A 25,952-nucleotide genomic window follows, 5' to 3' on the forward strand; every position below is an offset into this window, starting at 1 on the left:
GTGTGTGTGTTGTGCGTGGCTAAACTCACAATCCACTGGAGCAAACAGGTGCCAAATGCACACTATAGGCCAAAGGCCCCTGCCATTACCTCCACTGATTATTTCTACACATGAAGTTGAATCCTTTTTTTGTTGAAATACGGTATAACTTACATGTTGTACTGGCAGTCAGTAGGGCTGTGATGGATCTGAAGGCTGCTTTCTACAAGACTACCATCTGTCCTGTGTCGACTGAAGCATTAAAGTCTCTCAGTTGAGAACTTGTAGAGTTACTGTGAACATCTTGTGATCCGCTAATTGACAGGGTGTTTGCATTGCCTAACTGTTAGGGCCTAACGCAATTACATTGATGAATGGCCCTCCTGATGTTCCTGGGACACACACGCACACGCACGCACACATGCACACACACACACACACACACACATGCACATGCACGCACGCGCACACACTCAGAGTTTCAGTCATGTCCATCTATTGAAAAAGCTGAGATGTTCTTGGCTCATAATTAAAGACAATTACGTAAGTTGTGATCACACTTGGGTTCCAACCAGGGGGGCAGTGTGTGTGTGTGTGTGTGTGTGTGTGTGTGTGTGTGTGTGTGTGTGTGTGTGTGTGTGTGTGTGTGTGTGTGTGTGTGTGTGTGTGTGTGTGTGTGTACCGCATACATGTGTGCGTGCATTTGTATATGTGTCTATTTTAGGCATGTTACGAGGCAGAAATTTGATCAAATAGCAGATCTACAAGCTCAGAATACAACGAACTGTGAGCTCTTAGATCTGCTATTTTTTGCACAACTCTGTTCTATGGCAAAGTATACAATAGGCATAGGGCTTAAGTGGCTAACAGTGATTGGCTGGTTTGTGGTTGATAAATACGTGTGTGATAATATAGTTGATCTACATTGTAGAAAAAAATAACAGATCTACTAGCTTTGTAGATTCTACAAAGCTTGTAGATCTGTTATTTCTGAAAACTTTTTTTTAATACTGTTTTCATTAGGCATTTTGTATTTCTGACATAACTTCAGAATATAATTGACAGATAAATGAGTAAATAAGTAACTTTCTCACAAATGTTCCGCCTATTCATGACATGCACTTTAACTATTATTAATGGCTTTTTTTAAATGTATTCCTAGATCAGTGGGTCTCAAACGTTTTAATTTCACTGCAAGAGTGTATTTTGTTCATCCCACTTTGAGAACCAGCATCGTAGATTTATTTTTTAATTACACAATGGTATCGGATCGTTACTCGGTATGGACCGATATGCATAGTGGGTAGGTATCGGAAAGGAGACAATGGTATCGGATCGTTACTCGGTATGGACCGATATGCATAGTGGGTAGGTATCGGAAAGGAGACAATGGTATCGGATCGTTACTCGCTATGGACTGATAATATCATGCATATTATGCATAGTGGGTAGGTATCAGAAAGGAGACAATGGGATATGCATAGTGGCTATAGGTATCGGAAAGGAGACAATCGGATCGTTACTCGCTATATGGACCGATATGCATAGTGGGTAGGTATCGGAAAGGAGACGATGGTTTCGGTACATTCTCTACTTGTTTTGTGATTGTTTTGTTTTGTCCACGTCTCTTTTCAGTGACACTGGTGGAAGGTAGACCACCGACAGGTAATTACAAAGTTAAGCTGTGGCCGTATCTATTCCTACTGTGTCTGTTCACCGATTCCATCCATTATAATAACATCCACTTCATTCCATTTTGGTGCACCGATCACCGCTTCATTTTCCTTCCTGATCTGGGACTGTTGGTAAGGTTGGCCACGGGTTCACGCTTAAGCGCAATACATGCTCCTTCTGACGTCCGAATGTCTCTTCAGAAAGGGAGGTGATGATATAACCACAAATCTACGCCATTCCGAACTTCTGCTGGGCGGTCTCAGAACCTCTATATTCATAACCTTCTGAATAGTTCTGAAAAGCTGTCAGAACTCGGACATCGGAAGGATGATCTATTGCACTTTACTTGGCTTGATCTCACATCGAATAATTCTGCTAAGTGTGTGTGTGGGTGCCTGTGTGGGTGTGCGTGCGTGCGTGCGACCTGTGTGTGTGTGTGTGTGTGTGTGTGTGTGTGTGTGTGTGTGTGTAGGAGGGATTTTATTCACTTTCACTCATTTACTTTTTCATTACTAATTCCCTGATATCCAGTCCTGTGCACTCTCACTTATTTGCTTTGAATCCACTTTTCTGCGCACACACACACACACACACACACACACACACACACACACACACACAAAAGCAACACTTTTATTCTCACAGCTTCTGTATCAGAAGTCAGTGTGACATGGACAATGTTTTGAAACAAACAAACACACACACACACATGAAAAAATAAACCAGAAAGAATTACTGTCTGTGTGGATAGGGGAGCTTTAAACCTCGTCCATTTAATAGTAGAGTCTTTGATGGAGAATGGGTGGGGGGGGGGGGGGGGCAGAGATACCCAATCCTGGTGGTTTTATGAATAGGCCAGAGTATTTTCTCACACTAGAAGATAGCGGCCTTTCCAGAGCGAGAGGACGGCCTCCAACAATAGCTCATTGTGCTGCTCAGCGGCTTCTATTCCCCCAGCCTCTGAACACGGGCGCATAATCAGGACACACTGTGTGTCTGTCTGACTCTATCAATCTGTGCCTTTAATGCTCTGTGTGCACATAGTATACTTGACCATGTTTCATTATTTGAAATACTTTCTTTCTTTCTTTCTTTCTTTGAGTCTCTCCCAACTCCCCCCCCCCCCCCCCTCTCTCTCTCTCTCTCTCTCTCTCTCTCTCTCTCTCTCTCTCTCTCTCTCTCTCTGTCATAAAGTAAACATCGTGTTATTTTGCTCGTGCTATCAGTGTGATAACACCATGCTGGTGCTCAGGTTTAGTGCCCACAAATAAGAGAATGTTAGTAAGTAGGCGAACAGGAGTTACTCCAACTGTAAAACTCTTTTCAGCAAGACAGGAAAAAGTCAGCAGTGCTTATTACTCGAACAGTGTGAAAGGGGGAACACATTAGTTTAGGATGTTGTGGAAAATGAAAGTTGATGGTCGCATGGAAAGGGAAGCTGCCGGTGCAGTGCCTGCACTGCCCAGTCAGTGTGTCTCACCTCAAAGGCAGCCGGCCGGGTGCACACTTTACTTTCTGTCCTTCCTCTGTCGAAGGAAATCCTCAGGCAGACTGTTTTCCTGCAAACAAGTGTCACCAGCCAATCCCTGCGCTGGGAGGGGCGGGCTGGGGCTAATCCTCCGCCCATGTGACTACTCCACTGAATCATTAACGCACGCGGGGCCCCTCCTTCCCCCCCGCCCTGACCTTCCCCGTCCTCCTTCGATTGGCCGGGGCTGCTTGTGGGGGAGGGTGGGAGTGGTAGCACAGCGCTGGGAGGCGTAAGGGGCCAGACAGTCCTGTCGAAGCAGCTGAGAGAGAGAGAGAGAGACAAACAAGCAGAACAACTTCCAGGAGAGAGTATGTGTGACAGGTGGAGTCTCACCCACCAGTGCCTTGTTATGGAACAGGAGAGTTCAGAGAGGTTTTAATAAAGGGAGTTCTTCATACTGCCGGGGCCCACATGAAGGGCCAAGTGGCTTTTGGGCACCCCCCTCCTGCTGGGTTCGGACCTGTCGACTGGAGCTATGGGAACACCGTCCCGGTACGGAGAGGCAAGAGCGTGGAGGAGCTGGGAGACGCCGGCTGGGCCAAGGAGAGGGAGAGGCTGGCCCGGATCCAGCAGCTGCAACACATACACCAGCTTCAACTGCAGCAGCAACAGGTTGGACATCCAGGGTACGGACTACCGCCACAGGGTCCTATGATGATGGCACCTCCCGGTGGGCCGGTTCCTCCTCTAGGCTACCCGATGCCAGTTCACCCTGGGATGGTTCCCCCTGGGATGGTTCCCCCTGGGATGGTTCCCCCTGGGATGGTTCCGGGTCACGGCGGGCCGATGGTGCCCGTGCCGGTTCAGTGGCCGGTGCAGTGGCAGAACCAGACGCAGGTCGGACAGGGGAACGTCTGCCAACAACAGCCGACGAGCTGGGAGTACGAGGACCGAGACAGGCTGGCCACGAAGGAGAGCAGGCCTCTGAGCCGGGACCGCTACTTCCGCCCTGGGTCAGAGGACGGCTACTTGGAACTGAAAATCTCCCAAAAGAGAAGCAAACACTGCTTCTACCAAGGTCCAGAGGACATCCCAGAGCACAGCAGGGAGACACAACAAATACAACAACATCAACAACAACTACAACAACAGCAACATCATCAACAACTACAACAGCAGCAACAACAACAACTACAACATCATCAACAACAGCAACATCATCATCAACTACAACAGCAGCAACAACAACATCAACAACCAGCACAGCACTACAGCGATGACCCCCGGAGTCAGGACAGGTACCAACCACCGTTAGATGGGGACAGACAGGACTACTGGGAGAGTCGGGAAAAGCAGCGTGATCACGAACGCTACGCTCACAAGGGTCGCAGCGACTCGGACCAGTACGATCACAGGGACGGGTATAGCCAGCCGGATCATTACGACCGCAAAGAGCAGCAAGGGCACAGGACACGCGATCCGTACCGTGGCCAGCGCAGGGCCTCCTACGACCACGTGGACAAAGACCACCGTGTCGACAGGGAGGAATACTACGACGAACGGGACGGAGACCACCGTTACGACGAGCGCAGAGACGGGGACTATTACGAGCGGAAAGAGACCGGCCGCGGCAGAGAGAAGGACCAAGATCACGCCGAGAGCAGGTCTAGAGACCCTCGCTCTGACCGCCGCGCAGAGGACGCATACGACCGCCGGGAGTACGACCGCTACGACGACGCGGAGGCTTACGACCACCGGGATCGGGAGCGCCGCGATGTCGGGCCCGATGACCGCTGCAAGGAAAGGGACCAGTACTACGGCGACAGGGAGAGTGGTGACTATAGGACAGATGATTATTACAGTCGGAGTAGGAGGGACAGGTACGCAGAGCAGGACCAATATGCTGACCACAGAACGACGGACCGCTACGACCCTGACGCGCACGATGACCGCCGCGAGGATGGCAGGGAGGCGGAATACTACCGCCGCAAGGCGCGGGACCTCTACCAGGACGTGCGCTCGGTGTCGGCAGACCCGCCGTACGACGGTCTCCCCGCCAAGGGGAGGAAGGTGGAGGAGTGGGTGGAGGAGCAGAACCAGGAGCTGAAATGCAGGGAGATTCACTCCTACGAAGAGCGAGGCCGCGGCGAGGACCCGGAGAGGGGCTACGAGTCGAGCTCCTCGGGCAAGACGGGCCCCAGGCGGGGGGGCCGCAGGCCTGTGTACGTGGGCTCCCTGGACCGTAACAGCTTCTACAGGAGGTCGGCGCCCGCCTCGCCCGGCCGCAAGCTGACCCCAGGTAAGCGTCGGCCCGCCGCTGTCACGTGAGCGGAGCTGTGTTTACACAGTGTAAGCTCTCGAGAGTGTAAAAACACACCTAGTGAGTTCTCAGAGTTAAATGGACACACTGAGGGTTTTTGCTGTGTGCCACGTACTGCCACTCTGAATGTGGCTTCGACAGAGATCGTGCATGGCCAATGATGCCTGCATTGTCTCTGACTCCGAGGATGACCCCACCGTCTCGAGACGGTGGGGTCATTTGGTGCAGAAAGGATCACAGCTGTTGTTTTCACCATCCACATAAACCCTGTCGTCCCCAAAGTTTGTTCAAAACGGAGCGAAACTGGCAGATCTACAAGCTCACAACGTGCCATGACACAAGTCACGCAACACACCGTGAACCTTGCAGATCTGTTATTTTCACTATCCGTCGTACCACGTATAGCATGTTATTAGGGCTTAAGTGGCTGAGCGGTGACTTCACTGAGGTCTTAACTACCGCAGAGACAGGTTGCAATCCATTCGACAAGCTTATTGGATAAGACAGACCACCCTTCTCTCCTACGGTATCCATCATATGTGATATTAAATTACCAGTGACCTCCAGTGGTACCAAGGGTGTCTCCAATCGATACCGACTGGAAGGTTCAAAGCGCTGACAGCGAGGTCTCTAGGCAGACACAACCTGTGTGTGTGTGTGTGTGTGTGTGTGTGTGTGTGTGTGTGTGTGTGTTACAAAAACGTATGAGGGCCGCATTTGAGAAATAGACGTTGTGAGGACAGTTTCTCTGGTCCGCGCAAGATAAATTGTTGTTCATCATAATAAAATATGTTTAGTGTTATTATTCTTACATTTAGGAAAGTATACTAGGGTTATACATGGCACTGGGTTAGGTTTAGTGGTTTGGGGTTTGCGACGGCGTTATACCTGACTTAATTGTGTGCCTTTGTCATGCAGAGAAAATAGCTTATCTACAAGCGTGGACCATAAAATCTGCATCCTAAAATGGTAATGTCCTCACAAGTATTATTATAAGTGTGTGTGTGTGTGTGTGTGTGTGTGTGTGTGTGTGTGTGTGTGTTTCTCAGTCTCAGTATCGCCTCTCCCAGCACTGCAGGCTGAAGTGCAACAACAGGTTGTGTGAGTTCTCTTGTTGTCTCTGTCATTCTTTCCGTCTCGGCTTTCTCTCTCCCTCTGCCGTGTTTTTCTTGCACACAGATCCTTGCCAAGTCGAGGCCTTGTGAAGGAAGAGAGCCAGAACTCTTGTCAGTCTTATAAAAGAAAAATGAACGCGGTTATCTGAAGCCGAATGCTCCGTTTGAACAAAAGTGTCACTTTATAGGAATGCTCGATAGCTGAGAATCTCCAGCCGGTCATCGAGTGTCATCTAAGGACTGTAATAGATCTCTTCTTTACACACTAAACCCCCAGAGTGTTAATGTAACTCTGACAGTGTACAGATGTACAGTACACTGTCGGACCCTCCATGGGTCCATTTGGTTGAAAATGGAAAAATGAACACTGAGGACTTTACTGTGTGTGTATCCGATCAGCCGTATGAATGCAACAGACAATTGGAAGCCTTTTGTGTTTTGGAGGCGAAGGTCGATTAGACTATAAAGTTTTGTGTTGAGACATTTTTATTGGCAAATGAACAACTGCCACAATAGTTAACATTTCAACTGGAAGTGCACTACATTCTAGTGAGACCTCACGTAGAAATACCGTAGTGAGATTAACCTATATTCCTCACCCCTGATTTTACTGTTGTGTGTGCGCGCGTGTGTGTGTGTGTGTGCACACGTATTCGTGTGCGTGTGGTGTCTCCGCGAGGTCCAGTCTCAGAGACAGAGCCTCCCTTCCAAAGTTCATTGTGTCCGAGAAGAAGCAGGTGGTGGCCCTCAACTCTTACAGCCCCTCCCCCTAGCTACCTACACACACGCACACACAATTTGAGGAGGGGGAGACCAAGTATTAATCCCTAGCGTCAGCATGGAGGGGGTCTGTCTGGTGCCAGGCTGTAGCTAGCACCTCCCTGACTCTGACACTGATAGACTAGACGTGTGTGTGTGTGTGTGTGTGTGTGTGTGTGTGTGTGTGTGTGTGTGTGTGTGTGTGTGTGTGTGTGTGTGTGTGTGTGTGTGTGCGTGCGCGTGCGTGCGTGCGTGCATGTCTACGTGTGCGGGTTGACTTAAGGAAAGCTTTACTTGTGGGAGGATGCATGCCATTTATTTTTTACAACCATCCAGGCTCATACAGACACACTGACTGCCCGCACGTCTCCTTGTTAATCCTGTTAAGGGGAGTTTGGCTAGCTCAGGACTCTGTGCGCCACCGAGCCCTTTGATTGGCTCTGGCCTCCCGCGGAGCAGCCGTTTTGATTGCACTCGGCCGCTCCGCTTATCGAGTTAGCGTCGTGATTGCGAAGACATGATTGCGAAAGGCGAGCGGGGCCGCATCGACACAGCGAGCGTCATGCCTCTGTTAAACATAATTGCCTGTGACTGTAACATTCCTGAAAGCCAATAACTCACAATAACTAGTTTTATGTGGATAGTGCTGTGTCAACTTGCATTGTAGCCCGGCAAACGTGTGCACATGCTTCTATACTTACAACAAAGTTGTACGTTACTTGATGCAAAGGAAGTGGTGGAAAGTAACTAAGTACATTTTCTTACCGTAAGTACAATTTTGAGAGGTGTACTGTCTTGTGACTGTTGTTGTCCAAGCATGGGCGTCCAAGCAAAGAACTCTAATCCTGCCGTCATGGGTGGGTGGGCACACGCACGCACGCACACACACACACACACACACACACACACACACACACACACACACACACACACACGGCGGGTGGTCGAGCTTCAAACCAACCAGGCTGTTAAGAAATCTCACCATGGATGAGCAGTCAAATGTAGGTCACAATGTTGTTGACATCTGTACCAGACGCCAGACATCCCCCCGACCCCCTCCAAAGACACACGCTTAATCACTGAAACCCTCTAGACTTAGTAAAATGGGCCTTAATTGGCTCTTTACTTGCCTAATTTGAGCACTTTTCCCCCCCATAATTTTTTTGGCCTGATTCTCCTCCCCAAGAATGGTTCAAGTGGTTAAAGATATGGAGCAGAAGGTCCCAGGTTTGATTCCCGGCTGCGGCAATGTGTCCAATGTTCATGAGCAAGACACTTAAAGGGCCACTTCTGCCTTTTTGCAACCAGAAAAAGGGTGAAGGTAAAGCAGGTCATCCAATGATCCCTGGGTCGGCGGTTCGAGTCCCGGCTCCTCCTGTCCACATGCCGAAGTGTCCTTGGGCAAGACACTGAACCCTACATTGCCTCCAACGAGTCGGTCGGTGTGAGCTCGCCACCATTGGTGTGTGCATGTGGGAAGTGAGGACGCTGGCGTCGACTGTTGGCCGCTTCACCTCCCAACGTTGAATCAACCATTGTAAATCGCTTTGAGCACTTGGAAAAGCGCTATAAAAATGCAATTCATTATAATGATGTTTGGGAGACAATAAACACTTTCCTGGGGTTTGTAATGTATGTGTGTAGTACTGTACATGTTTTTAGATATTTTAGTATTCCAAAGTGCCAGTGATGTCATGGATACTGGTCTCACTTCCTTCCTGGACAGTAAGACAGCCCTTTGCCTCTCCACAAGGTGGGGTGAGTGCAGCAAAGCATTATGGTCATTGTAGTAATCCAGCAGTGAGACCAGTGTCCATGACATCACAGACACTTTGAAATACTAAAATATTAGTAAAAACACAAATTACCCACATAAAAAACCCCAGGAAAGTGTTTCTTGTGTCCTAAACATCATTAAAATAAGATCTGGTTGTAAAATGGGTGAAGTGTCTCTTTAACCCCTAACTCCCAAATGTGCTTGTTGTTGGTTTAACCCAGTTTTACCGTTTTTTTGGAGCAACAGAATATATTCAAACGATCTCCACCCATGAGGTAGTTTATGTTATGCACATTTAACCCTGTAATAGGTCAAACGTGGCACCGTCTCTATTTCTAGCTCCTGATAATAGATGAATATGTTGTCAACTTGTTGTGTTAACAATTTAAGCCCCACAGTGTCCTGTGCCAAAAATAGCAGATCTACAAGCTCACAACGCGTCAAGTGTAAACGTGTCCATTTCTATTTTCATTTTTGCTTATGGTCAAATCGGGGCGCCAGGTTGACATTAGTTCAGGAGATTCCAGATAATGTCCCAAAAATCACAGATCTGTATTGTTGGCAGTAACCTATGGGTTGATGAAATTCGAAGCGGGTGATTGTTGGTATGGAAAACTGACCGCATGAGCATATTACTGCAGTCCCACATACGCACACACACTCACACACACTCACACGCACACACGTACACACTGCATGTGTGCTATTAGCATCATGTTACCTCTACGTTCATGAAGAACTTGATGTTATCACTAGCAGATAACTAGAAGCGTGGGAAAGACATTGCAGCATAGTGTTTTGTTTTGCCATCGAGAGTATAATATTGTCTGCTCGGCAAACGTCCCGTGGATAAATGAAGGGACCAACAAACAACAGCTGTAAATGTACACAAAGCACCTTCATGTGTAGTTGAACAGTACCATATGTGAGACCCTGCCGTGGAGGCATGCAGGAAGCCTGGCAGAAGTCTGCTTTGTTGCTGCGTCACACACTGGTATATTTCTTATCAGGTTTTTTGAGGCAGAGATGGAAGAACACACATGCCCTTTTAACCAGTGTTTCTGCTCCACCGAGTGAGTCACGACCCAGAGGTGTGTGCGTGCGTGTGTGTGCGTGTGTGTGTGTGTGTGTGTGTGTGTGTGTGTGCGCGCGGCACAGTGTTCTGCTAGCTGCAGCCACAAACAAAGGACACGTACCTTCTGTGGAGGAATGTTGTTGTATTTAACCACTTGAGCCCTTTTTTGGTCTGCTTTGTGTAAAAAAATACAATTGAAGAGGGAGACCACTGTACAATGCAAAATAATAGTTTTAATGCCTTCTTTTTTCTTTGCTTTTTTATAACTTTTTTTTTTAGGCAAACGGACAAACAATCGGCTTAAGATCTTACAGACTACTCATCAAAGCGTTTCTTCCTCAGGCAGCAATGAGTGATTCATCGCTGCATTGGTTTCGCTACTCAGTTGTGTTTTCCTTTATATATTTCTATTTTGATTATTATATATTTTTTGCACCTTAACCATTAGGCCACCCTTTGTGTCGGATTTGTGCCTCCTTGGGAACCCTAGCACCCTAGCACTTTTTTGTGCAATACTTTGTTGTACGACGCCGATCTACAAGCTCAGAACCTGACGCATCGTGAGCTCGTAGAGCGGCTATTTTGGTAGGAGGGAAAATCTTCATACATTTTATAATGTCCAAGGCCAGGTTGAAAGTGGTTTTAATAGATTGCATCTCTCCCTGACTTCAGTTCATGTCAAATTGAACCATAGAACCATTGTCTAAAACAATGAAAGGTTGGTGCGGTGTTGAACAACAGGAAATGGAAATGTATTACATCCCATCTTGGTTATTGTTGCGTTGACGTTGCGGCGTGCAAACCAATACATACAGAGAGGTTTTTTTTAGGTGCGTTGTCATTCTTCATCTGCCTCATGGAAGACACGCTCCTTGTGTCGTGTTTGGAAAGGATTTGAAAACATGATTTTCTGACAATGCAATAGTGTTTGCGTTACCTTATTGTCCATAACGTTATTATTGTTCACACACTTGTTCAAATCCATTTGTACACTCTCAATTATTAATTATTGTTTGAGAGCCACTGTACACTAAATTGAACAGAGCCTAAATTAGTATCATTGGTAACACCTGTGAAGGAAGTAGGGAAGCGGCCTGGAAGTAGGAAAGGTTGAGCCTATTCACATTTCCATGTGTCTTCTGTCCGCAGAAGACACATGGAAATATGAATTACGCGACCATGCAGCATGGTTTAGCAGGCTATACCAAATCCCTTCGCTGAATCTAGCAGATTTGACGGGGATGGGAAGCGAGGGTTCTATGTGGGTAGTGTTTCACAAAAATACAGCAATGCTGACTTGTATTAACTTTGATTCAGCAGTAATAACAAGTCATTCTGCCCGGGGGCAGAACTGGCGAGCCTGTCCCAACAGAGCATGCAGTACAACTGTTGCAGGCACAGCGCGCCGACCAAACCCAAACCACTCCAGCGAAGAGGGTTTTTTTTTCCCATGGCGAGGCACTGCCGCCAGCCGTCGTGGAGGCAACACTAACACAGGACAGGACATGAAAACATGACAATTATATCAACATTATAGCGTTCATGTATCGCCGCTGTCAGGTGGAAAAACCTTGTACGTCCAAAACCGTTACTTTTCAGGAAACAGAACGGCATTTTTCAGTGAAAACAGACGATCTACATGCTCACAATACAGTACGTCGCGGTGCATTCATTGTGAGCTTGTGCTCGGCTATTTTCGCCGCTATTTTCGCTGCTACTTTTCCTCGACACTCTTGTATGATGATGACGAAGTATTAGGGCATAAAAGGTTCAAAAAGCATAAACAGTTGACATTTGGAGATGCCAGTTTTCAGCCTGACAGCAACGATTTTGTAGACAAGCACAGTAGGTCTGTAATGGTTGTATTCATTCTTAAAGTGAAAGAACAGCCATCTCCCTATCCGGCAGCTAGAAATCAGTGTATGAAGACCTCTATTTATCATATCATCAGGTGACACTTCTTTTAGAGTTCCTCCATTGACAATGAACCACTTTCAAACCTGCCGTCCTTGTTTTGGGCATGTCATTGTAGGAAAACATTGTCGAAACGGTCTTCAGAAAGAGACAATCTGCAAGCTCACAACGCTTCGCAATGCGGCGCCTTGTGAGCTTGTAGACCGGCTATATTCTAAGGATGTTTGACAATAGGGCTCATATAAGACTTAAGTGGTGAATTATTGACTGACATTATGGGCTGTTTTGTTAACAGCTGATGACAGTGTGGGTACATACTGTGTGTCTGTCTGTGGATGTGGACAGATATTGTCACCACGACAGTGTCACAACCGCACAAGATAAAGTCACAAAACTTCACAGGTGTGCATTTCAGATCACAATGAAGGCTGAGAGTTTGACGATGGGTGTGGTCAGAGCAAGTAGGCGGACAACAGATACTGGCTAGACTGATACCACTCATTGCTATTAGCATTTCTCCAACATGTTAACAACCTTCCAGTGAACAATATTTGACCAGTACCTGGAAATGAGGATCAGCTTCAGGAGAGATTTCTCCAAATCATCAATTTAAAACTGAGTAGTACATTAGTACAGTATTGAAATGAATTACTACCAACTAATATATTTTCTGACATATTTTCAACATTCCCTTGAATCAGTGAGACCAAATTTCAGTGGTTCCATTACTTGTTGGGTGCATCACTGCACATAATTACGCACGCACACGCACGTGTACACACACACACACACACACACACACACACACACACACACACACACACACACACACACACACACAGAGGCACGCGCACACTCCTATTGTGCTCTGCTGGAGTAGAAGTCTTGGATGGAGTCTCCCAAGGCTTTTTGGCTGAATAGGGTCTTGAATGAATGGCGTTTGGATGGTGGTTCATGTACATGTACCTATGCAAAGCAGATGGCCTCTTGAGCCAATGAGACGTCTCCTTCATCACGGAGATGAGAAGAGACGGAGCGTCTTATTAAGGAAGACCTAACCTTCACAGACCTGTTCTCATTTGCATTCCATCCCGCTAATGGAATCCCCGTAGATGAGACGGTAGCTTTGTGCAGCTGCAAACAGTCCATACACAAAGTTCACAATACGATTTACAATTTAGGCATTTAGAGCAGACGCTCTTAACCGGCGCGACTTACAATAAGCAAGGTAATTGCATACATTGAATGCAGAGAGACCGTGTAGTGTCTCGATAATCTAGGATTCAATTTGAACCAAGTACATCTGCTCCTTGAAACGATACCAGGTGAACAATGAACCTATAGTATCTGTTTCAGTATCATGCTATCTGAAAATGATTCTTAACATTGTTGTTGAGCACAAGAAACCTTGTTAAAAATAAAAGTGACCAAGATAATACCGCCAAAGTGGAAAAAGCAGCACTCATAAAGGATGCAAGACAGATAAAGATTAAAGATAAACATTCGTAATTATTGATGACACTCTGCGCGTTTCGGCCTCAGCCTTCCTCAGAGAAGATTACTTTGAGGGGCGCCAGTCCCTCCTATGCCCATCATTGTCTGTTTGTGTGAACACAAACATGATGATTTTGATTGGCTGATCACCCCATATTAGCGATGCTTTGATTGGCTGAGCAAAGTACACATTGAGGATGAAAGCTGAGCACCCACTGCCTAAACAAAAAAAACAGTGCACCTGTTTTTTGTCTTACATGACCAAGCTATGTCTGCATGGTAGGTAGCCATAACCAAGTCAATTGCTAGCAAAGAATTCTGCAAGTTGTATGTCCTATCCAGGATTTAAATGTGAGACCTTGTAGAGTGTAGACCCTGGTAGAGTGACCCCTGTGTCCTGGGTGTGATGGTTGTGCAGGGTAGTGTACACATGACGGCACATGACGTTTGTGTAGAGATCCTGCAACGGATACGGAATGTGACCCTATATGCCCTTTGACCTTTAATGATGGTTAAGAGGTCATTTAACCCAAGGAGCGTCCTCATCTCAATATATGAAACTGACCTTTTGACCCCTTGACACGGTCCAGCTGTGAACGGCACAAACGTTGACAAAAGGCAACATTATAGTCTAATGAAATCCCTGTGAAAAAGGTCCCGGTGAGGTGACATTGCATTGCATTGTGCAGTAAGACGTGTGAATATTACAGTTTGCTCTATGTGCTCAAATTCGAAAATAATCATTCAGCTTTGTCTTTTTGGAGTTTTGTGCAAGTTAACGTGCAACGGTATTGTTAGTGTGAGCCTTCCCTCGCCACGTTCATCTATGGCTGTGGTTTTCACCGTTAGTGACATGAGGTTTGAAATGTAACGTTTGTAGTACGGCTCAGTGTCTCAGACATACTGATACGAGAGCTGGCGTCTTCCTCACAAGCAACAGCATAGATATGAACTTACAGTAATACATTAACCTCTTTCAACCTGGTATCCCTCTTTTGGGCATGTCAGAGTTTACAAAAATAGTTTACAAATTGCCTTTTTTCAATATCCCAAAAATATATAATATATTGTATCCCGGTAATGTATTTGTTTTGTTACGTTCTGTAGTGCTGGGAGTGACTTTGGTCAAATGAGCACACTGTGTGTGTGTGTGTGTGTGTGTGTGTGTGTGTGTGTGTGTGTGTGTGTGTGTGTGTGTGCAGTAAGTCTTACTGGAAGTGTCTATCTTGGCATGAATTCTCTATCACACACACACACACACTTGCTTGCTTGCACACACACACACACACACACACACACACACACACACACACACACACACTCCCCCTGTGCGCTCAATTTTGACCAAAGTCACTCCCAGGCAGCGCTACAGAACTTGGCTTGATATGAAGAGCACCCCCCCCCACCCTTCACTACTAACGTTACCACGGCGACAGGGCATTCTTGTGTGGACTTTGGAGCAGGACACACAACACAGCAGTGATTGTGTGGAGCGTGTACTTTACTTTTAAACTTTACCACAGGCTTTCTGCACACGCTCACTAGTCATTGCAGAAACGTGACTGTGTGTGTGTGTGTGTGCAAATTCTATAATCTCTCTCGCTACTACTGTTGTGATCAAAGCATCGAAACTAGCTATTGTGGGATTGTGGATTATAACAGAAGTAAATGTAATAATAGCTTTTGTTTAAAAAGTCAAATTTATTCTAAAAGTCACATAATGCCAAGCAGAGATTGGTAGTATGTCACTTGGCAATGCGACAAGTTGTGAGCTTGTAAATTGTCTATTGTCACTACTTCTTAAGTGTAAAGTAAAGTGTAAAGAAGAACCTTGAACCTTGCCCTAATTTAGACCTCAATTCAGGAGTGTCAGGCTGCAGCCTACGAGTTGTTTGAACCCTCGTACAGGTGTCTTCACCTACCCTGTGGGGGGTGTGTGTGTGTACAAACTAGCTCTGTGAGACAGAGCGGAACGAATGACCTTATTAACATATTCTTATTGGCCCATAGGTTTTAGTGTCATTTTGAAATTGTCAGCATAGCTCCGCCTCCGCCTAGATTCAACCTGACCAGAGAGACGTAAACAACAGTACGTGAAAACGCCTGATAGAATGTTGTTCAGCGCTTTTGAGTAGAAAACAAGCAGGAGTTTGGTTTCCTCAGAAGTGGGTATAAGAAGCCAAACAGGAGCTTAACTTTTTTTTTTTTTTTTTCTATAAGGAAAATCTGTTGAAAAGTTATGGTCATCCAAACCCTGCCCATAGTAAGTAACTACATTTTAGAGGATATCATTATTTTGTTAGCTTAGGACCTTAGGTGCTATTATGGTGCAATGTTGAGTACAGGCCTACCAAAGTGTGTCTTAATTATTATTGGTATTGATGGTAATGGTATCTGCTATCATTAGCCTGATTGAGGCAACATTTATGTGGATGATTAACGGAATACTTTTTTTTTTTAATAGTAATTGAATTTCATTTTGGACACTTTTTCACATCCCTAGTATACTGTATAATATATGCTAGGGATCCATATATACCGTAGGTGGATGTGTACTGTAGACCGTTTACTCTCAATGATTCATGGCAGTCATTTCTGCCAACCAGTGCTATAAAACTATACCTGACAAGTGATAAGGGTAGACATTTAGTAAATCACTGCTCCACACTGTGGCAAAGGTATTCAGATGACAAAGCCGGTTGCAAGTAGTTCACATGCTTTGATATATTGCAGCAGAGTGAGCGTTCAGGGTACAGTAACGTACAACGGCAATTAAGTTCATTAGTATGGCACATTTATTTTCAACAACAAGGCAAGCCAAAGTTGCTCACACAAAACATTAAGAGCATTAACCACTTAAGACCTCTATACTTTATTATACAAGGAAGAGCGAAGATAGCAGATCTGTACAAGCGACTGTACAATGCGCGTTGCTTGCTTGTAAATCTGTTTTTGAAGATTCTTTGAAAGATAATCATTTTTAAATGTTTGAAAGTTGGGAGAGTATACAGAATATAAAAGGACATGACACCGCCTCGATAGAATGAATGATTTTTGTCCATGTGGACATAGGGATGCAGAAGAAAGTTACCCTCCGAGCCAGCAGTGGTGGAGTACAAGTACAATTTTGAGGTACATTTACTTTACTAAGTGGCACTGCCTTCGGGGTAGAGAGTGGCCGATAGAGCAGCTGGATGAGAACCGCAAGGTTCCCAGTTCGATCCCGGGCTCCCCCAGAGTTAGTGTCAAAGTGTCCTTGAGCAAGACTCTGAACCCCTAATTGCTTCCGGTGTGCAGGTTTCCTCTGCCATCGGTGTATGAATGTGTGTGTGAACTGTGAATCAATCTATGTAAAGCACCTTGGATAAAGAGTATTTCCAATTTGTTATACTTTTACTCCACTACATCTCAGAATCAAATATTGTAGTTTTTACTCAACGACAATTGTAAAAAAAACAAAAAACTTTAGTTACTTTTTATATTTGGATTATTATTACAAAACATGCATTAACCACTTAATTTAAACTCGCGATGCAATGCCTTGTGAGCTTGTAGATCTGCTATTTTCAAAAGATTTTTATACATTTGAAACGCATGAAATGGGACATTCTGCATAATGAGTACTTGTATTTTTGTTACTTTAATCTATTTCGATGCCAATACTTTTGTAGGCCCTACTTTTCCTCAAGTGCATTATGAATACTGGACTTTTACTTGTAACTACGGTGCAGTATTTCGTCATTGCAGTATTTTGAAGTAAAACATTTTGAGCCACTTTTTTCCACCACTGCGAGTGCGAGCCATAGAGTCTGGCTCCAGGTTTTAGCGTGTGCCACCACGATAGTCCACATTGGGGTTTGTGTGAGAGAGAGAGCGTGTGTGTGTGTGTGTGTGTGTGTGTGTGTGTAAGTGTAACCATGGTGGCTTCCCATTCATGCTCATGGTGATTGGGGTTGTGGAATGGAGTGTGTCTGTATGTGTGTGTGTGTGTGTGTGTGTGTGTGTGTGTGTGTGTGTGTGTGTGTGTGTGTGAGAGAGAGAGAGAGTGTGGACCATCTCAGGATGAGTGATCGTGTGTGAACGTATATGCAGGGTTGTTTCTGGTGCACCATGGAATGAGATATGCAGGTGAGTTGAAGCCCTGTTCACATTTTGACCTGCTCTCCATTATGTCTCGTTTCTTTTCTTCCTCCCGTGAACCAGTTTTTTTAATTCACATGTATCTGGAGCACCTGTGCGCAAGGCTGTGAATTGTTCAGTGTGCATGTTCTGTGTGATATTTCAGGTTTCGAGTGCGTCCGCATTATCTGGAGCACACCCGTGCGCAAGGCTGTGAATTGTTCACTGTGCATGTTCTGTGTGATATTTAAGGTTTTTCGAGGGCGTCTGCATTCGGCAGATGTTGCGTTTTCTTTTGTTTGAGCAGAGCTTGTGAGATGTGAATTTTATATTTGGGATTCATAGAGACATGACTTTAACTTGACACTTGAATACCAGTATACAAAATATACTGTAGTCAATTCTTAAGTGCAACATTTAAGGTGTTTTCTATGAAAAATGCTGATGCTCTCTGTCACACTTAGTTACTGCAGTTTTTCTTGGAAACAATCCACTGAAATTGTAATGAACTTGAATGTCACAAGAATCATTGTCATACCATCACAGCTTTACATGTGGAAAACACTGGGTGAAATTTGTTGTCATAGTAGCCTACAGGAGGTGAAGATTCTGCAGAAATAGCAGATCTATAAGCCCCACAGTGCCTTGTGTTGTGAGCCTATAGATCTGCTACTTCCACGATTTGATGTACAACAGATGTAGTGTATAGGGTTTGAGTGGTTTAGGGACATGCTCTTTCTCAACGGCGTAGCAGCTGCAAGGCACCTGGAATTGTGAGTGCAGTGAGATTTGTTCCATTTCATTGGCATCTACTTGTTTGTTTTCTGACTAATTCTTCTGATGTATGCATGTATGCATCGGTGTCTTTTATTTGGTGAGCAGTGTGCACTGTTTTGCAGTCTGGCAGTCAGTGTCTGTAACCTGATTCATAGCATTCAGTCTTAAAGGGTAAGACCACTTTTTTTGAGGTTTGGGTTGTGTAGTTACTTTGCCATGATGCAACTCCAAATGTGGACAAGAAATAAAAAAATACTGCTCCAGTGATTAAAAATTGATAATTCAAAATATGCTCCTCATTGACTTACATTGTAGCTAAAACAGCTCTCAAAGTCACTCTTTTAGTACGTAAACAAACACAAACAAAGTTGATTCAGACAAAGAGCATCACCAAAACTCATGTGGTTTTATTTTTTCATAAAAATGTTAGATTCCTGTTGATTTTACTATTTGAAGATCTGGATCCGGATCCATGGATCCAGTCCGGGTTTTCTTCCCAATAAAATGGACAAATCAACAGGAAGATAACATTTTTATGAAAGAATAAAACCACATGAGTTTTGGTGATGCTCTATATTGTCTGAATCAACATTGTTTGTGTTTGTTTACGTACTAAAAGAGTGACTTTGAGAGCTGTTTTAGCTACAATGTAAGTCAATTTCTAATCACTGGAGCAGTTTTTTTTATTTCTTGTCCACATTTGGAGTTGCATCATGGCAAAGTAACTACACAACCCAAACCTCAAAAAAAGTGGTCTCACCCTTTAACTCCAGTCCTAGGGACCCATGAGATTCCTGTGCTGGTTTTCTATTCAGCCGGCTGTTCCAACTGCATTCACCTGGTTTTCCAGGTGTCAATTTGTCCCTAATTAGACAAGCTAGAATGAAAACCAGGAGCGTTGAAATAATTCTATCTTAAAGCAGTGACTCTCAAAGTAAGGTAATCAGGAGGCTTCCTTAAAGGGGTTCTAAATGTATGTATTTACAGGTCTGTAACTCTGAAATGTAAAAGTTTGAGAACCACTGATCTAAAAACTAAGCAATCCCCTTGTGAAAGTGTCCGTCAGCCTATGTGTTTGTTACGTGAGTGAGAATGATTTCTATGTGGAGAGCAGCAGGGCTCCATTCCTGCTGGCATCTTGTTGACGAGCATCAGTAGCATTATAGGCAGAAGACTCCTGACCTCTTTTTCCAGGGGCTCCACAAGCCCGCAGCAGCCCAGCACCCACCCTAACACCGGGTGTTCCCATAAAAACAGTGCCACAAGCTATTACTTCCACTCCACCCTGGCCCCTTTGTGTGTGTGTGTGTGTGTGTGTGTGCGTGCGCACGTGCGTGTGCTCCATCGTCACCAGTATACTTGGGCGCATATTTGTGTTTGACCGATATGGATGATCTTTCAGCCGATTATGATATGATGAAGTAACCTAGCTGATAATACATTGTCGTTGTGTGAGTAGAGCGTGTGGATTGGCCATATTATTATCTATTTTTGAAAACTTTTGAAACATTTGTAACATTTTTTTTTTTTAATTTAGTTTATTGGTAGTAGGTTTCAACAATGTAGTACAGTTTGAACATACCATTTTTTTTCTCCCTCACCCCATCCCTCCCCCCACAGTTATCGTCATCATTAAACAATATAAAAAATAACAATTGAGTACAGACATACAAAAACAACCATGTATATTTGACATATAATATGAACAGTAGGAACTTTAAGCACAGATAACAAAAACAATATAAATAACAAAGATTATTAGAGTTCAAAAGAGTTACAAGTTATGTTGGAAAATATTGTGTTGAATCGGAACGTTGTCATACAGCACCCTCTATACACAGTTTTATTGTTGTGAGGAAGCAAAAAACACACATAGTATTTGGTTCAATTAGTCTAACATTTGTAACCTTTCTGAAAATCTACCTGCACAGTTACCCTGCATGCATTGCTAACTGACAACTTGTTCTTTTCTTGATTTGAAAAGAGATGCAATGAATCCAATATTCCCATTGGATGTGTGCTCCTTGAAGTGGTTGGCTGTGTTGTTGGATGGGCCCATACACTGTACACTGTACACTGTACACTGTACACTCGGATTGTTATCTTGGCCGTCAGACAACAGTCACTGTGGAATCTGACCCCATCCATTCACATGATTATCATCAGGTGAATCATCATGTAAAGTGAAGCTACGCACAATTTACTAATGATGTAATTTCTAGGCTGTCATTCCTTAACCCATTCTGACCTGAGATCAGATTAAAAAAATGTCTATTACATCCTGACAGTTTCATTATTAACCCATTCTGACCTGAGATCAGATAAAAAAAATGTCAGTCGTTCTTCGATTTTTCAAAAATAGCAGACCTACAAGCTCGTAGCGCGCCACTCGGTGGCGCGCTATGAGCTCGTAGATCTGCTATTTTTCAATAGCTAAAGCATAATATGATGCCAACACCAAAATGGGTGCCCGTTCAGAATGGGTTAACCACTTAGGCCCTATTTTATGCGTCGGCAAATATCCAAAAGATTTTTGAAATACATGATGAAAAAATTATAGAAACATTTTGAAAAGGTTCGCCTATAATGACATGCCAAACGTATGGACGCCAGGGTTGATGTGTGTTTAAAATATCAGCTGAGCAACAGAAGGACAGACAGACAGACAGACAGACACGTCTTGGTTGAAAGGAGTGCCTTGCTCGTAGGTGGTCCTTTGTGTTGAATTGTTGCTATCAGTAATAGTTCATGTATTCAGTCCGTTTCCTGTTGGCAAGGGTGACAGCGATGCGTACCTTGTACCAACTCACTTTCAGTCGCTGTTACGAAACCCCTGGTGTTGTCTTTTGAATACCATGCTGGTGAGTCTGAGTGGGTGTGTGTGTGTGTGTGTGTCAGAACATCAAATGAACATAGAAACTGAGCCTAGTCATTATATCGTTGCTGTCGAGTGGAAACCTCCTATCTCCATATTTTATATTATACTTTTTTTCCCCATAAATTAACGCCGTTGTGTTAACGTGTGTGTGTGTGTGTAAACAGCTTGTCGTCTCTGCCAGATGGAAACCTCATGTCCAAAACTGTTTTCAGGATTCAAAAAAAAAAACCCATCAAAAGTAGCAGATCTACAAGCTCACCTGCATCGTGCTGCGTTTTGAGCTTGGTGATCTGCTACTTTTGATGATGCTTTTGTGAGACGCTGTAGTATCACAGAGTTGATAGTTGTAGCCCTAGTTATAATTTTACACACACACACACACACACACACACACACACACACACACACACACACACACACACACACACACACACACACACAGTTCAACTGAGGAATGCAGAGAGAGAAAGCTATTTAAAACAATAGACTCCATGCTTAATTGGCACAAATCCCCTCACTCCCAAGCATTGTGTGCGCAAGCATCCCACACATCCATGCATCATATGCCCCACTTCACAAGTTCACATACACAAACTACGGAGATATTTTCGGCAACAAAAACAAAAACAATACCAGATTCCGACCCACTTCTCTTGATTGGAAATCCACTTTTCTTTTGTTCCTAGCAGCATAATCAAGAGCTCCACAGTGCACACTGTGCACAGTCACACACAAAATGCGCGCGCACACTCTACCCATCTATAGAAAATGGCACCTTTGTCCAAAGTGCTTTACAACGTGTATTACATTCACTCATTTGCACACTGATGGCAGAGGAAACCATAAAAGGCACCGACCTGCTCATCAGGAGAAGTTTGGGCCGGGGGTTCAGTGTCTTGCTCAAGGACACTTTGACAGTAACCCTAGGGGAGAGCGGGATCGAACCGGGAACCTTCCAATTTCCAAGCAGCCGCTGTACCTCCTGAGCTACTGCCCACGGTGATATACATAAAGTATATCATTGCTGCAGAAACTTCTTATCTTTAACTTTTTGGCGTCGCGTCAGTCACATATGTTTGACTAAACATTTTTGTTTGATAGGGGGGAGGGGCAGAACACCACCAGCAATCAGCCATCAAACACAAATGTTTGGTCAAACCATGTGACTCCCATTGGAAAAGCATTGTGGTGGCCTATAAAAACAAAAACTACCAAACATTTGCTTGATTGTTGTTTGATACGTGTGAATGAAACGGTTCCATGGCTCCTGGTAAAACAGAGACAGAGATAAGGACATCTCTCTGGGTCTTATCTGAGTCATGTGGACGATGTTTGGGTTGAGGGTGGGTGAGGTGAGAGTGGGGGAGAGGTAACGATGATGGAAGCAGGACCAAGGTGTGGACAGAGAGTCACACAGTGACAGACTGTCCTGGTTCTGAAACCTTTTCATGTCTTGGTCTTTGACCCCCAAATTGACACTCATTAGCCCGCAGACCTAGCCTGGTTAGGGCAGTGGTTAACCAGGTAACCGTGGACCCCCATTTGAAAAGATATGCCAGGGACCCCCATAAGACAAGGTTTTTTTTCTTTTTCCTTTTTTTTACAGCGGTGATTTTCAACCGTTTTCATTTAAGGACTCCCAGTTTGCCCTGTGCATTATGCTACAGACACCCATTTAATGGCATTTCTATCTCTGGGACCTCGTAAAATCAATGCTAATTTAGCTCTGAGAGTTACCAGCTTTGGTTCTATTTGTATACTTTTACAGACCCATAAAGGTCCATTTGGTACCTAACTATCATTTAGCCGGGGACCCCCTGGAACTCCCTCAAGGACCCCTGTTATTCCCCGGACCCCACTTTGAGTCCCTCTTTTGGACATGGCATTATAGGCGGATGGATGTTAAAACGTTTTCAAAATGATCAGGAAGAAAAATAGAAAAATAGATCTAGTACAAGCTTATTTGCTGATTTTTACATTTGTCATAACCAAACCAAGATGAACTAGAATTAATATCAATACTTCTGCTAGCCTCTAAAAGTCTGTAATTCTGACAGTATACAAATGGAACCAAATGGACCATAACAGGTCAATTTGTGTACCGTATTTTTGTTGAGAACCGTTGCCCTGGCCTAGATGCCTACACTGGAGTATATATATTGTAGTAATGTTGAGTGAACAAACATTGTACAGTCTTATCAATAAATCTCAGCTATTGCTGTACTACATAGTATCGCCAATGAATACATCCACATAAGATGTCAACCATGGCCTGTGTGTGTGTGTGTGTGTGTGTGTGTGTGTGTGTGTGTGTGGGGGTGGGGGTGGGGGGGTAGGTCTGTGGAGCAAATTGCAGTTAAGCATAATTAATGGCATTAGCCAGTGACAGCATCTGCTGAAGGAGCAGTGGGGTGGTGATGTAACCCTACAGTAAGTCACCAGCACCTTAAGGCACTAAATCTGAGCCACCGGGCAGTGCTTACAGAACTACATGGCCAAGCTGTCACCCCCCCACCCCCCCCAATCTTTACAGGTCATATGCCCAAATGTAGGCAAGATTGAAAGTAGTTAAAAATCAAGACACATCGGCTGCATAACTGTTGTTGTTACCGATGTCCAAAAAGGTCAAGTGGTGTAGTATATATCAGCCTGGCTGGCATGCGTTTCTGGATGACACAAACTTGACTCAAGAGCAGTGGCAGCGCTGCTGCTTGTCCTTACTGCCAGGACCACCCGCACTGCATTCATTGTGGCATAATTCACGTGAAGTTGACCCATTCTGACCTGAGATCAGATTCACACGAGGTTTCCGCTGGACACACACTGGTCTGATGAACCCATTCTGACCTGAGATCAGATTTAAAAAAAAGGCGATTTTTCGAAAAATAGCAGACCTACAAGCTCGTATCGCGCCACTCGGTGGCGCGATATGAGCTTGTAGATCTGCTATTTTTAAATAGCTAAAGCATAACATGATGCCGACACCAAAATGGGTGCCCGGTCAGAATGGGTTAAAGCTGATATCCGAAACTTTATTCTCTTTAATTCTACTCATTAAGATTATTATCCTGACAGTTTTCTGAAAGACTTCTTTGTCTATGTAAGTAGTTCTCAAACCTTCTCATGTCAAGAACCCCCATAATTATAGGATCTGGCCGCCGGGCCACATGTCAAAATATTTTCGTTACAGGGACCCGCCAGAAGCAAAGATTAGATTTTTTTTGTTTACTTTAAAAATATATATAATTATATATTTTCAAAGATTTGCACAAAATCTTTCAAAAATGGCAGATGTACAAGCTTGTAGAGGGCACTGCTGGACAAGTAGTACTGCCTGAAGCCCGGAGGTAGAGCGGACGCTTGGTGAAACTGAAGGTTCCCGGTTTGACCCCGGGCTCCCCCAGAGTTGGTGCCGAAGTGTCCTTGAGCAAGACACTGAAGCCCTAATTGCTCCCGATGAGCAGGTTGGTCCTCCACACCGTCGCTGTGTGAATGTGTGTGCTGTGAAATGTGAATATGATGCACATTGTTAAGCGCTTTAGATAAAGACGCTATACAAATGTAACATTTACCAATATCTCTCCTAGCCAACCGGGATTCCCTCTTGATTGACCATAGATTGACGTTTGCTCTGCCCCGCGGGAGACCCCGGGTTGTTTTGACCCCTCTCCGCCAGGAGACGACATAAAACTTCGGGACAGCATCTTTAAGCACTAATAATAGTATCACGATGACTATTAGACACTGTAGACATCGGCATGACATCACTCAGTTGACTAGACGACAGTTACTGTTCTTTATTCCGCTCCGTTCTTGTTAGTGTGAGGTGGCGCACGGCCTCTACCCCTCCCGTCAATCTCTTTGTCGCGCAAGCCTGATTTACACTTTGTCGTACAAAAGCGTTGCACGCCGAAAATAGCCGATTTACAACGTCGTACAACGGAGCATAAATTAGGCATCCCTTTCTCTCTATCTTCCTCACTCTCTCTCCCCTGTCTCAGGGGCTCCGTATGTCTCTAGTCGCTGTCACAGTCCATTGTGACGGGAGACAAAAGAGCCCCCGAGTCGCTCTCCACGTTTCAGTCCCATTCATACGAGGCAGCGGTGCGTTAAAAACACCCCGGGCTCTCCCTCCAGTCCCTGGCAGCCCAGATAAGCGGCCCTGCTCCGAACGAACACACACACACACACACACACACACACACACACACACATCAAAGGCTGAGGAGAGACTGGTAGTTTGTGGTTTGGGTAAACAGCTAGGAGTGATGGGATGGGAACTTTCTCTCGCGTGTGTTTTCCCTTCCGTTTCTCCGTTTCCCATGTTCAGTTGAAGTTTTTCTTTTCTTCTTCGTTACGTTTTAGATTAATTATTTTATGCATGTTTAATATTAATGCCAGTGTTGTCATGGGTTTGTGCTATATGATATTATAGCCGTACCGGTTAGTTCACGCCGTGTCATTCGCGTGTGATTTCTCATGTATTTGTGTCTTTGCGTTGACATGGCTTCTAATTGTGGGGCTCACGCATGTCTCTTCTGGGAAGCCGTTGGTCTGACCACACTGGAACCTCCGCTCCCATGGGGCATCGGAAAAACAC

The 25,952-nt window shown here is 44.8% G+C and overlaps 1 protein-coding gene across 4 annotated transcripts in view; it reads left to right on the top strand.

Annotated features, from left to right (window-relative positions):
- dnmbp (dynamin binding protein) overlaps positions 1-25,952 on the top strand; it is a 90,479-nt gene that overhangs the window by 46,315 nt on the left and 18,212 nt on the right. For 2 of the 4 annotated variants that reach the window (XM_083787901.1, XM_083787902.1), the window contains exon 8: positions 1,615-1,644. The exons of 1 other annotated variant lie outside the window; for it this stretch is intronic. In XM_083787901.1, coding sequence (XP_083644027.1) covers positions 1,615-1,644 — 30 coding nt within the window. Of the gene's footprint in view, positions 1-1,614; positions 1,645-3,434; positions 5,424-25,952 lie in introns of those variants that run through there. One more of the 4 variants, XM_083787904.1, reaches the window with a different exon arrangement.

Source organism: Protomyctophum parallelum (genome assembly GCF_964188405.1).
Source record: "Protomyctophum parallelum genome assembly, chromosome: 17".
Classification (NCBI taxonomy): Eukaryota; Metazoa; Chordata; class Actinopteri; order Myctophiformes; family Myctophidae; genus Protomyctophum; species Protomyctophum parallelum.